Source organism: Fistularia commersonii, chromosome 3, assembly GCF_037954325.1.
Source record: "Fistularia commersonii isolate RoL2024-O1a breed Wild chromosome 3, RoL_Fcom_v1.0, whole genome shotgun sequence".
In the NCBI taxonomy this organism is placed as follows: domain Eukaryota; kingdom Metazoa; phylum Chordata; class Actinopteri; order Syngnathiformes; family Fistulariidae; genus Fistularia; species Fistularia commersonii.
The window spans coordinates 23457599-23471794 of record NC_141286.1 but is presented as its reverse complement, the minus strand read 5'-3'; the positions used below and the strand labels follow the sequence as shown (position 1 = coordinate 23471794).

Sequence of the window (14196 nt, the reverse complement as noted above, 5' to 3'; positions counted from 1 at the left end):
AGTCGTATCGCGACATGCTCTGCACGAACTGTGCTCACAGGAGTTTCGCAACCCGCTTTAGCGTTCACATTGTCATCCGTTGCAGCAAAAAAGGGCCGTATTGAAATATTATCGACTCTCGGGGGGTCCGACCCCCAAGATGTTGGGGGGGAGATAAGTTCCTCTGCTAACAGTCTCACACAAGCTCACCCATTTGTTAAGCATTTGGCATATAGCGATGAGCAGTGTTAATTTTTACTATCTGCTAGCAGAAAAAAAAGCGAATCTAGAAATGACATCATTTCTTTTCACGTGTAAAAGCCTGCTGCTCAGACATGGCCGTGGAAATACGGCCTCGCGTTCACCAGACTGAGCTTATCGGGTGACTGATAAAGCCGTTACGAGATATGATCAAGCGACGTCTGTTTGAGTAATCGTTCTCCTCGACTCTGACGTCCTGTCGGAGGCTGACGCTGCCCATCAGCTGATCAAACATCTCAGACATCAAATCACGTCTTGGCCCGTGTTTATAATCCAATTTTGGCGGCATTATCGTGGAATTCACCACGCGCGTCATTTCATTGACGCGGTCGCAGATGCATTGTCTCTCACAGCGGTATCTCTTGAACGCTGATTTGTTAGGAACCGGCGGACCAATGAACGTGGAGATTGAAGAAAGGGCACTGTGGCAGGAGTTGGACTGATCGCTCTCCTCCTGAGGGATGACGATACAGACGTACCGGAATTTTTGCACTTAAAATCGCACTTAAAGCGCACTTAAAATCCTTACGTTTTCTCAAAAAACAGCAAAATGGGTATATTATGTTGTGCTTAAAGATCTCCGACCAATTTGATTCAGTACACTGCGCTTGAACATCTGTCAAAATGTTTGAATGTGACTTTGGTAAGCGACCAAGCCGCTTCGGACCGTTCCCACCTGGTACTTGGTTGAATATCACGTTCGTTAGATGACTAATTATGTAGAGCTGGACGACGTTGTTCCAACATCGCTCTACTTTCAAGTAACCATAAACCAATCAGAGAACAACACACTTTTTCCAATACCTGTTTGTACTGTGCATATTGTGTTTGAGGACCCCCAAAAATGGCACCTGTTAGAGTTTGCTAGTTGAATAAAGTTTGACTGTTTTGTTTTGCTTTATATACCATATGTTTTATCATGCGCCTTATAATGAGGCGCGCCTTATATATGAAAATAGACCCGCTCATTGATATTGGGCTTTATAATGAGGTGCACCTTATGGTCTGCAAAATAGGGTACTCATCAATGACCATTTATGTGTCGTCCTTTTGAGGTTAAAACGCTTTGACGTTAAAACCTCTTTGGGCTTTGGACTTTTTCCTGCGAGAACAACCCAAAGATCTGGTTATTTGGACGCCATGTCAACTTCGTCAAACCACTCCCCTCTACAATGCATGCAGGGTGTCCAATGGAACAGCGAGGTTTTTCCACCAGAACATTACCCGATGCATCGGATCGGCATCACACCGACGTCTAGGCGACGGCGAACCAAACAGCATTTCTCGTCTTAATCATAAATGTTTTTTTTTTGGGAGGGTGGCTTTTGTGTCGCCCCGGATTGCTCGGTTTGATCCACGGTGAGTTTTTTTACTTATTTATCGACTCGGCGAAACTGAAAACGCCGTCTTCGTGTCCGAGGATCGGGTGCGGTTAGTCGACTTCCCCGAAGCGACGCTATCTTCAGCTTGCGTTTCACGTCGGGTCAGAGCGGGTCTAAAGTTCAGGGTCCATGACACACATATAGGAATGTTGTTTTAAAGGCACCGGGGTCCCGCAGGCACCAAACACCCCTCACTTTGGACATTTTATTGTTAAATCCAGATCAGCAATTAAAGAAATGATCAGGAATAAGATATCCCCCCATAGGGGATTAGTTGTCACCGCAGCGCAACCAGGACAATATCGATAAATATAAATATCAATGAAAGCGAACATGTGATCATCTAGACGGGCTGGAGGCTGCAGACGGAGCCGAACTAGTTCGAGAGGTGACTGCGATCAGAGGTCACAGGGGAACCTGTTACGTAAACATATCCTTGATTTGATTAAGGCGGGATAGTTTAGAGATGTTGATGATTTGCGGGTTTTCATCCAAATCGATTTTTGCATTTCATCAAACAGAACCCTTGGATGTAAAATGAAATAAAATGAGACTACTACGATACCAGCCGTGACTCCGATCAGATATTTCCTTTCGTGCAGAACTGAATATTTAACAATTATAAATCGTCCTCTCTGGTGACTTACATTGACTCACATTAATGTTTGTTTTCTTTAAAGCTGCTTTCGAAAATGACCCGGACCTTTCGAATCAATGCTGACCCACATCCGCGAAGGGTTTTCCAGAGGGTTCGCCTTTCTGACACAGCGCCACCTGGCTGCTGGAGGGGTTAGTGGACAGAAAACAAGGCCTACAAATAAAAGGAGGTCTCGGCCTTGCGGTCGGAAACCAAAATTGCAGTTTCGGAGTTTTGCAGCAAGGGGCGTCGAGCGAAACCGAACATCATCGGTTGGATTCCCTCTGATTCTGCCGAAGTGCTGTTGACCTCTAAGCACCCCTGATGGGTTAAACGCAGAGATTTCCCCCCAATAATAAACAAAGTGTACAAAAGTGGTCAACTCCCTGACTTCCGGTACCTACATTTTGACCGGATCACATGGATTTATTTTTGTTTTCCAAGTTCTCCTTCTCGGGGTGGGATGCCCCGCCTCTTTGGACCAAATCCCCCTCCTTTCAGCGCATTTTCCCCGCTGTTTGCAGCAGCAGCAGCAGCAGCAGCAGCTCCCCCTTTTTTTTTTTGCGCGCTTCTCCGACTTCTGGACCGGACGCACCATGTGGCTGTGGGTCTTGTCGGTCGGCTGGACCCTGCTGGTCCTGCCGGCCGCCCTCCGAACCCTGCGGCCGCTCCTGTGGGCGGACCTGCGCTACTACGCGGATCTGCTGCGGATCTTGGTGCGCTTCGCGTCCCGGCGCCTGAGGAGGCCCCCGTTCTTGGTCCTGGACCTCTTCCTGCAGCGGACGGCGTCGCATCCGGACCGACCGTTCGTCGTGTTCGAAGGGGAGCGGTACACGTACGAGGACGCGGACAGGCGCAGCAACAAGGTGGCCCGGGCTCTGCGGGGCCAGTCCGGGTTCTCCGAAGGGGCCCCCGTCGCGCTCCTCATGGGCAACGAACCGGCCTTCCTGTTCGCCTGGCTGGCTCTGGCCAAACTGGGCTGCCCGGTGGCTTTTCTCAACACCAACATCCGCAGCCGGTCCCTGCTGCACTGCTTCGACTGCTGCAGGGCCAGGGTGCTGATCGTGGCCTCAGGTAGCCCCCCTCCTCCATCCCCAAACACACACACACACTCATTTCTGCAGGATGTTATTGACATTGGGGCCCTGCAGGGTCACCTGGGCCCAGTGGCGTGCAGAGCTGATGCTCTCACTGGCCTTAAATACTAAAGTGAAAGGTTTAATATTCTGAAAAAGGAAAATATTTTGATTATATAAGCACAGACCGAATGAATATTTATCAAATTTTTGATGCATCCTGTCACAAAACACCTGATTTTTTTTTTTTTTTCCATTAACCGTGAGAAATTCTTCAATGTTTTCGAACGGCCAGGTCGCTCAGTCGAACCGCGATAGGTTTTTATCAATTTCAGTTTTGAAAATGCAATAATCTGTGTGAAACGCAACCGAAAAACTTGCCGTCACACCCTCTCTTGAGTTATTCGCCGACCCGAGAAGGTGTAAAAACTAATCTAGATGCACTAAAAGCTGAAGAAAAGATGAATTATGATTCGACGTCGCCACGTTCATCGCATACAGATTAAGAAGTGTAAAAAAGAAATAACAGAAAAACTTTCAGGTGTTTTGTAACAGGAGGTGTTATTTATATAATTATGATTAATATTCATTTAGTCTGTGTTTATATATTCAAAATATCGGAATATTTCGCTTGAGTATGTGGGGGAAATGATACAGATTTCCCCCAAGGGCATCAGCAGACAACCGCACTCCGAAAATTCTTTTATTACCGCTGAAATGTTAAAATGACGATCTCATTCGCGTTTCTGATCGAAGCCCCGCGTACGATGGCGGCGCGCCCTGCAGCCGGAGACGATCTTTCTCCTGCACACGTTCCCGATGCAACCATCTTGCAGGAAAACATTTTTCAAACCTTACATAAAACGCCTCCAGGGCTCATGTGACACCGGCTGACCAATATATTTGATAACCGCGCGAATCAGCTGTTATTTGTAGTGAAATTGTGTCTCCGATGACGTTTGCCTTTATTCGGGGTATTTTTCCATTTATCGACTTGTGTTTTGATGTGTGAAAACGACAAAAATGTCACGTTTTTTCCAGTCTAAACCGCCGTGTCTGATGAATATCCGTCCCTCAGATCTGCAGGGGGCGGTGGAGGACGTCCTGCCCTCGCTGAGCGAGCGAGGCGTCACCGTCCTCCTGATGGCCCCGCGCTGCGACACGCCCGGGATGGAGAGTTTCTCCGATAAAGTGGACCGGGCGTCGGACGCGGCGCTCCCCCGCTCCCTCAGGTCGCACGTCACGTTCAAAAGCCCGGCGGTTTACATCTACACCTCGGGAACTACAGGTAGCGGGAAGCCCTTTTTGTGGATATATCTCCATGTATTTGTTTTATAGTGTTCCCGCCTTGTTTTCAGGCCTTCCCAAGGCGGCGGTGGTGAATCAGAACCGCCTCCTGAAGGCGCTGGCAGTTCTCTCGTCCAACGGCGTGTCGTCGGGAGACGTCATCTACCTCAACCTGCCTCTGTACCACACGGCCGGGTTCATCGTCGGCTTCATCGGCTCCATTGAGACGGGTAAGACGTCTATTAAATCGTCTTTTCTGGAAAATGACAACGCATTGTTTTGCGGGCCGGCCGATGATACAAACACCTCGGGTCCTGCTCGCGGGTCGGCTTATTCCCCTCCGAGCCCCTGGAAAACTGAAAGAATGAGGCTTTTGTCAGCCGTAATCCCCCTCCCCTGTCTGAACAGACCGGTTCTACCAAGACGGGATTAGCTCTAATTTCTATTTGTTTATTTTTTTCCTTAAATAGGCCAGATTGAACACCGCTAGTATGACTGGTAAAACCCCACTTTGCACGTACGGTTAAGTAATAATGAAAAACAAGTACACGTGTTTTACGTCATCGAAATTTGGTAATGGATCAACGGCTAACATTACCGCGTGGCAATACAATTATCATGATTTCCCAAAACGCATATAAATAAATGCATTTTAAAATGATAAACGTGGAGCCTTAAAGTGAGTAGTATAATAGTAAAAGGAATTTTTTAAATTTTTTTCTGTGTGTGTGTTCAAGATAAAACCATTAAAACTTCTTCTTCATTTAACATTTTTTGTCATATATTGTGAAGTTTTGTTTTTTTTTAATATTTTTTTTTATTTACATATTTATTGATTTGTTTGTTTATTGTGGCTCTTCTCAGGGTCCACCATTATTTTGAAGAGGAAGTTTTCCGCCTCTAAGTTCTGGGACGACTGCAGGGAACACAATGTGACCGTGGTCCAGTACATCGGGGAGGTGATGCGCTACCTGTGCAGCACCCCAAAGGTCCGTACGCAAACGCCCTCTTCGTGCAAGTTCAGAATGACCGTGAAGATTTTTTTTAAAAAAGTGGGTTCTCCCCAGGTTCTCCATGTTCCTCCAAAAGCACGCTGTGTTGTGGCTGCATTTATTTACATTGAGATTTATCAGAAGAATACGTCAATGAAACACACCTAATGTATTGGGTGAAATACTGGTCTCAAATTGGGATTTTTAAGAAAAATATAAATATAAAATTGGGGATTGAGATAAACTATAAATCGCCTTTTAAGAAATGCAGGGGAAATTGAATCTAAAATTTGGAAAATTGAAAGTTCTTATTGGGATATTTTCCAGTCTGGAAATGTGTTTCCCTTCACAATGAAATTTGAAATTTGCTTTCCAAAGTGAAAAATTGAATTTAAAATTTGGGAAATTCAAGATTCAAAGTGTTTATTGGGATATTTTCCAGTCTGGAAATGTGCTTCCCTGTACAATGGACTTCATAATTTTGCTGCCCAAAGTGAAGCTAGGTAATAAGCAAAAAAAAAAAAAAAAATCAAAAATAAGCATTTTTTTATAACCCATTTTTTAAATATGGGTTCTCCCGGGTTCTCCAGGGTCCTCCAAAAACATGCTGTGTTGTGGCTGCATTTATTTACATTGGAGATTTATCAGAAGAATACGTCAATGAAACACACCTAATGTATTGGGTGAAATAATGATCTTTAACTGGGATATTTAAGAAAAAAATCAATATCTAAAATTAGAGTTTGAGAAAAGCTGTAAATTGTCTTTTTAAAAATGCAGGGAAAATAGAATCTATTTTGGAAATTCAATATTCATAGTGTTTATTGTGATATTTTCCAGTCTAGAAATGTGCCTTGACATTGAAGTTTGAAATTTGCTTTCTATAGTGAAAATAGAATTTAAAATTTGGGAACTTTTTAGTGTTTGTTGTGATAAATACAATCTGGAAACATGTTTCCCTGTACAATGAAATCCCTAATTTGCTGTCCACAGTAAAGCCAGATAATATGCAACAAAAAAAAAAAAACACATTATTTTTATATTATCCTATATATTTTTATAATCCATTTTTTTTTAAAGTGGGTTCTCCCCAGGATCCCCTCCGCGATCAAAAACAGTTAACATGTTCACCGGCGACCCTAAATTGTTTTGCTGTAGCCTGTCCGAGCTGTGATGGGCGAGAGGCGGGTTCACATATGGAGAAATGTAACCATTCACCTGTCAGGACAATTTAGGATCTCCAATAAACCCCCTGCGATGTCTTTGCACTGTGGGAGGAAACCGGAGAACGCGCAGTTCTCGCAGATACTAGAAAAACGCGGAGACGTGGGAAGCCGACCGGGGACCTTCTTGCCGTGAGGTTGAAGCGCGAACCTCCGCCGTCCACCGTGTCGCCCGCTGGACGTTAATTTATTTTGTAAAGTTAAGCGTTGGTCGTCTCCGCTGGCTCGGTTTCTATAGAAACCGTGGAAAAATGGCACGGGTGAAGTGACAGATAAGGTCAGCGAGGAGTGTCCTGAAAACCAGTGAGACAGTTTTGAAAGGTCACAACCTGGCTTGTCTTTCATTTCAGGGCCAGAATTTAAATTACCAAAATAAAATAAAAAAATACAATACTCCAATTTTGCTTCTACTCCCCATGAATTTTAAATAATATAAATAATAATTATAATAAATAATAATAAAACTGATTTGTTTGAGCGAGTCTTTACATTTACACGTGAGATTTCTACTCCTATGTGCTGAGACAGAATAAATATTAAACCCCAGCTCCGGACAGCTGCAGATGCAGATCATCCGGCTGAAGCAGGATGCCTGCATGAGACGACTTTCCAAATCTGTACGTTTCGTGTGTGTGTGTGTGTGTGTGTGTGTGTGTGTGTGTGTGTGTGTGTCCCCGCAGCGGAGCCACAGCTGGCTCGCCGTTACCAAGATAGAAATCGTTAAATCTCGACTATCGGGTTCCGGCCTCCGTGCGTCTTCCCTGTAGGCGCCATTTTTAAAAGTTACCGCTTCGAACGTCGGCGCCCGTGTTGGAAATACCCCGCTTAAGTCACGTGGTGCCTTTTGAGCTGCGTCTGCGGCCTTTCGGAATAAACCGTGGAAATACTCCCCTCACACATGTGACCATTCATAGGATCTTCTTGCATCACATGTAGCACGGTCTCAATTTACGTCGTGACCCTGTGTCACTCGGTGTAGTTGGTTTGTCTGTATCTGGTCGCCTCTCGGAATAGATGCTGGCCTTTACTTGGGAAGATGGGATCAAATAACTCGGCAACCGTATCCACCTCTGTCACTGTGGCAGAGGTTAAGGCTTCGGGGTCACTTTCCTTTTTTTTAATTTTTTTTTTTTTTTGTAAATCCAGTTTCGCAGTAATTGTCAGTATTGCCTTGAAATCTGAAACGAGCGTTCACTTTGGCGGGATTATGAAACGTAACGAATCCCGATTCGCTCGTTCAACGTTACCAGCATTTAGCGAAGAAAAAAGAACTTTAGTGTTATTTCCGGACTGTAAGCTGCTACTTTTTCACACTCTTTGAACACTGCTGCTTAAACAATGATGCAGCTAATTTATGGATTTTTTTGGGGGGGGCTAACAAGTTTCATGACACTAATACATTTGGCCTCGTCACGTCGGACCAAATAAATGATCTGGAAATTCTGAGGCCGTTCAATTCCGACGTTGAAGAAAACAGCTTTAATGGTTTTAGTGCGCAAAAATAGCGATCAGCTAGAGGGAAACAAAGCAGGGATGGAAAATGTTTTATTTATTATTAATCTTTTTCATCAGCTCTGTTACAGGCACTGTTTGGGGGCAAAAAAAGCATTTCCATTACATATTTGTGGAAGTTACTGGTGTGTATTTGATTAAAAATAAAAAAAGAAAAAAATGTTTTTCGGCCTATATATGTACACATATATATTTTTAGCCGATATTCGGATGTGCTCAAAGGTTTGGAAAATATGGTACATTACTGCAGGGGTGGGCAATTATTTTGACTGGCGGGCCACATTTCCTATTCAATTTTTATGGGCAGGCCAACTGGGTATCATGTAAATTTAACAAAATAAAAATTGCAATTGAAATATTTACATTTTTTGACACTTTATTTTTACTTTAAAATCAGTAATGATCATATAAATGTACTGATATTATTTTGTATGAAATCATCCACACAAAATTAAACAAAAAGAAAAAATAAGGCGTCTCCATATTGATTGAAATTACTTGTAAAAATATTCAAAGAAAATAGTTTAAAAAAGCAAAACAGGCCGGATGTGGCCCGCGGGCTGAAAAATTCCCAGGTCTTGATTATGGGTAGATTTATAATCTATAAAAGGTGATAATCACTCTGAAGAAAGCTTGCATCACAACTTGCTAACAAAAATGTTTTTGTTTTTTTCTTTTTACGTTAAAAAAATGCATTTTAGAAAAACAACCAACTGGTTGTGACTCAGATCCCACGTCGACCACCGTCTTTATTCAAAACTCTTGATTATAATTTTTTTTTCCCCAAATGCAGAGGGATAATGACAAGGACCACAAAGTGAGGCTGGCCATCGGCAACGGCGTCCGAGCAGAGATCTGGCGGGAGTTCCTTCGTCGCTTTGGCGACATTCAGGTCCGAGAGTTCTACGCATCCACGGAGGGAAACGTGGGGTTCGTCAACTACACCGGGAAGATCGGCGCCATCGGCCGGGTCAACCTCCTGCACAAGGTGCGAGACGGCAAAACGCTTCGCAGTTGCACCAACGAGGAGACGGTCAAAGAATTGGATGAGGAAAATCACATTGTATCCAAGAAATTCTGTTTTGCACACCTAATGTGCAAAGCTGATATCAAACGAGGATTCTCAAAAAAAATATATATAATGTAATTTCTGGACTATTCAGCGCACCTGAATATAAGCCGCACCAACTAAAAGTAAATAATATATAGGCCACAGGTGTCCATGTTGCAACATGAGATATTTACACAGAATTTTTATTTTTTTTACTTCGAATTAAATACGTACCAGAAATTGTTTCTAAATTTGGGGTTTGAGTAAAACTATCAATCGCCCTTTTAAAAATGCAGGAAAAGTAGAATCTAAAATTTGGGAAATTCAAGATTCAGAGTGTTTATTGTGGATTTTCCTGTACAATGAAATTTGTTATAGTAAGCAAAAAAAAAACACAATTAATAATAAGCAAATTATTTCAATGCGATATAAAGTATGCAGATTTTTTTTTTCTTTGTCACATTTATTGTTTTTATTTTCCATGTTTTGTGTAGAGGACTGTCTCAGAAAATTAGAATATTGTGATAAAGTTCTTTATCTTCTGTAATGCAATTACAAAACCAAAAATGTCATAAATTCTGGATTCATTACAAATTAACTGAAATATTGCATGCCTTTTATCATTTTAATATTGCTGATTATGGCTTGCATCTTAAGAAAACTCAAAAATCATATTCCAAAATATTAGAATATCATGAAAAAGTAATTTTTGTTTTTGTAATTGCATTACAGAAGATAAAGAACTTTATCACGATATTCTAATTTTCTGAGACAGTCCTGTATATCTATATGCACAGTATCCTTGAGTGTCGAGTAAGTCACTTTTAATAAAACATATTATTATTATCAAATGTAAACAGTATTGATAGGATGTGCAGGTTGCGCAAACTGAAATGTGAGCAAATAAAAATGTAAACAGTTGCGTTCACGGGCTGTGCGAGTTGATAACATGCGTATGCAGGTATTAAAAGTGGAGACTGTCATAGCTGAATAAAGAGTTCAGTTAAATGGACAGTTGGGTGCAAATATGAAGTGCAAAGACGTGAATACAAGCAAAATAAATGAATGTATTGATAATTCAGACGTTTGCAAAAACATGGATATTGTGTGTGTGTGTTTTCCAATGTTACTTAGCCTTAGCTATATATGACTGGGAATATTTATGAATATCTACACAAGGTATTTGTCGCTGCTTCTATCCCATTGCTGATATTAAAACTCCACCGATGTTCTTCCCCCGGTAGAAACTGTTTCCGTACTCCCTCATTAAGTACGACACGGAGTGTGACGAGCCGGTTCGAGACGCCGGCGGCCTCTGCGTGGAGGCGCCCAAAGGTGAGCGTGGGGGGGAAAAGACGCCGTCGGCGTGTTCTAACTGCCCGCGGAGGTGTTTTTTTTTTTTTCACGCCGCTCTCTTTGTTGAAGGTGAGACGGGCCTGCTGGTGTCAAAGATCACCGACATCGCTCCGTTCGTCGGCTACGCCCAGAACGAGGAGCAGACCGAGAGAAAAAGGCTCCGTGACGTTTTCAGAAAGGGAGACCTTTATTTCAACAGCGGGGACCTGATGAGGATCGACACAGATAATTACATCTACTTTCAGGATCGTGTTGGTGACACCTTCAGGTAACCGGCCTGCCGGGATTTTATTTTGACAGCTTGTTTTTATTTTTCGCAGGTTTTTTGACTGGGTGATGTGATTACTGTTTAATCCAGTGGTTTAAGAAAACAATTCTTTCAATATCCACTTATCCTGCCTATTCCAGCTGTTATTGGAAGAGACGCGAGATTCACCCTGAACAAATATGAAGACGTACAACCATTCACTCATTCACGTCATATAGAGACACACAGCTATTCACTCATTCATTCATTCACATATCATATAGAGACACACCGCCATTTGCCTGCTCATTCATTCATTCATTTACATTTCGTATAGACATAAAACCATTCACTCATTCATTCATTTACGTCATATAGCGAAATACAGTGTTCAATCATTTACATGTCCTATAAAGACAGTCATTCACTCATTCATTCATTCATTTACATATCACATAGTCAAACAGCCATTCACTCATTCATTCATTTACATTTCATATAGACAAAAAGCCATTCACTCATTCATTTACACATCAAATAGAAAAACAGCTATTCATTCATTTACATGTCATATAGTTACATACAACCGTTCACTCATTCGTTCGGTCATTTGCATGTCATATAAAGACCCACAGCCATTCGTTCATTTACATGTCATATACAGACAAACAGCCATTCACTCATTCATTCATTTACATGTTATATAGAGACATACAGCCATTAATTCATTCATTCATTCGTTTACATATCATATAGAGTCAGCTATTCACTCATTCATTCACATGTCAGCGATATACACTCATCTAAAGACATACAGCCATTCACTCATTCATTCATTCATTCATTTACATGTCATATAGAGACATACAGCTACTCACTCACTCATTTTCTACTCATTTCCTACTATTATTTATTATTGTTATGTTTTACTGGAAACTCTGGCACAGCAATTTCCTTCGAGATATATAAAGTTATTCTTATTCTTATTCATTCATTTTTATGGTATATAGACACTCAGCCATCCACTCATTCATTCACATGTCAGTGATGTATATTCATCTAAAGACATACAACCATTCACTCATTCATTCATATGTTCGGGAAGGGACGTTTACATGGATTCTGTCAGTGTGGTTGTGCAGAAGCAGAAAAGGCCATCAGGCCTCCCCCCTCACGCCCTGACTCACCGTCATGCAGTGTTTTCCCCCCTCCCCTGCCTGCTGCCAGTCGTCAAAAACCCCAATGTCTTTTATTTTTTCAGGTGGAAAGGTGAAAACGTGGCCACGACCGAAGTCGCCGACATCTTGACCATCAGCGACGTCCTCGGAGAAGCCAACGTTTATGGTGTCCGAGTGCCAGGTGATGGACGGACACTCGATTCGCATGCATAATCACGCCGCGCTTAAAATAAAAGAAACGATGTCTGATGGCGTTCCGCAGGGCACGAGGGCCGGATTGGAATGGCGGCCGTTACGGTGAAGGAAGGCGCCCGGTTCGATGGAAAGCGAATGCACGATCACGTCACCAGCTACCTGCCGTCGTACGCCCGGCCGCGCTTCATGAGGATTCAGGTAAATTCATTTTGCAGCCTCCGTTCGCATTTGTTTCCCAGCCGCCGTGCCGCCAAATATTTGTGTGACGTGGAAAAATGCCTACTTTCACATGATTGGCCCAAAAATTATTTACTGAATGCAAATTATGTCTTTGTACGTCCATCTATATGGGCAGCATGCAGCAACCGAACACTTTGAATCTTTTCTAATATCGAATATGCACCGTGGCTCAAAAAAGGCTGGGAAACACTGGAATAGAAAAACAGCGTGTTTGGCGAATGATTTATTTCTGTTTTTGTTTTACATCAAGAATGCAATGCAAGTCACCGCGACTTTCAAGCAACTGAAAGCGAAGCTGGTGGAGGAGGGTTTCGATCCGGGACGTATCCGGGACCCGCTCTACATCCTGGACGACGATGAGAAACGCTACGTGCCGCTCACGGCCGAGATCTACGACGCCGTCGTATCTGGAACTGTCAGACTGTAAGCTCCAGCCGGCTGTGCTGCGCGTGCAGTTTGAACTTCAAGTGACGTAGACGCCGCTAAGGGACCGAGCGGACGTGTTTAGCTCACGCTCACGTCATTTCCCAGCAGAAACACACACATTCCTAAACGCAGTCGTAAGGAAGGAAAGGTTTTGCACCCCGGCTGATTAATATATAGTTATAATGCAAACATTGACTTACTCTTAACCATTTAGTGGATTTATTGTATGTTGAAAATTGTAATGTATATTTTGACTGCGTGTATCCGACCGTGCCGGTAAAAATCTTGGTCTTTTTTTCTTGAAATGTATGTTTTCTGCTGGAAAAATCAAGGGTCAACAACTTGAGAATAAGAACAGAAAACCACTAAATTTGCAAAAGTCAAAATCATGGGAAAAAAATCAGAAGAAGGAATTACCTAAAAATCTGCCAGAAAGTATTATTATTATTATTAGGAATCTGTTAGAAATTAATTCAACAAGAAATTAGTGTGAATTAAGTGTTCGTTTAAAAGAATACAAGGAAAATACCCAACAGTAAATATGAAATAAACAGGTCTCAGCACTTAAAATAAACGCATTCCTATAGTTGTGGAAATGCAGTTGCAGATGTGTGTGTGTGTGTGTGTGTGTGTATGTGTGTGTGTGTGTGTGTGTGTGTGTGTGTGTGTGTGTGTGTGTGTGTGTGTGACAAGACATTCGCAATGCTTTTTGTTTAAATCCAACATATTTTATGGCTATTCATTTGCCGTCTGTGTTGTTATACCAGTTTAAGAACTTTTAAAATGTCCAAATATGTATTTTTTAAAAAAGCATTTTCTTTGGCAATATCTACAAAATATTCTTGTTAAGAAAATAAAGTGATAATTCAGGTCAGCCCAAGTACTCGCCTGTGGTTGAACTGCTGATTTCTGCCCTGTCAATGCTGCTTAAAATGTGCAGAACATGAAATGGCCAAAAGGCGGCGACAAATACACACATTTTACACACTTTAAAACCCATAGTAGTATTAAGTAACCTATCATTAAATGTATTATTTTACAGCTGAAGGTTTGATTAAAAAAAGACACCTTGCAAGCTTTGCCAGTACTTTCAAAATAGGTAAATTACTTGAAGCAGTGTCACAAATATAACAACTTAATTTGTGTTTCAACAT

General features: G+C 42.2%; 1 protein-coding gene across 1 annotated transcript; it reads left to right on the top strand.

Annotated features, from left to right (window-relative positions):
• The first annotated feature begins 2811 nt into the window (after positions 1-2811).
• Positions 2812-13913, top strand: LOC147235905 (long-chain fatty acid transport protein 2-like). The gene is made up of 10 exons (XM_086140022.1): positions 2812-3333; positions 4414-4623; positions 4694-4852; positions 5487-5611; positions 9143-9337; positions 10645-10735; positions 10826-11024; positions 12265-12362; positions 12444-12574; positions 12867-13913. The coding sequence occupies exons 1-10, from the start codon at positions 2856-2858 to the stop codon at positions 13041-13043; spliced, it is 1863 nt and encodes a 620-aa protein (XP_085996148.1). The 5' UTR covers positions 2812-2855; the 3' UTR covers positions 13044-13913.
• The last annotated feature ends 283 nt before the right edge of the window (positions 13914-14196 follow it).

What these genes read in the sequence shown, in the direction of transcription:
- LOC147235905 (XM_086140022.1), top strand. Translation starts at nt 2,856, where the DNA reads ATGTGGCTGTGGGTCTTGTCGGTCGGCTGGACCCTGCTGGTCCTGCCG. An exon ending in CTACACCTCGGGAACTACAG is followed by an intron (nt 4,624 to 4,693) that starts GTAGCGGGAAGC and finishes CCTTGTTTTCAG; the next exon opens with GCCTTCCCAAGGCGGCGGTG. An exon ending in GGGTCAACCTCCTGCACAAG is followed by an intron (nt 9,338 to 10,644) that starts GTGCGAGACGGC and finishes TTCCCCCGGTAG; the next exon opens with AAACTGTTTCCGTACTCCCT.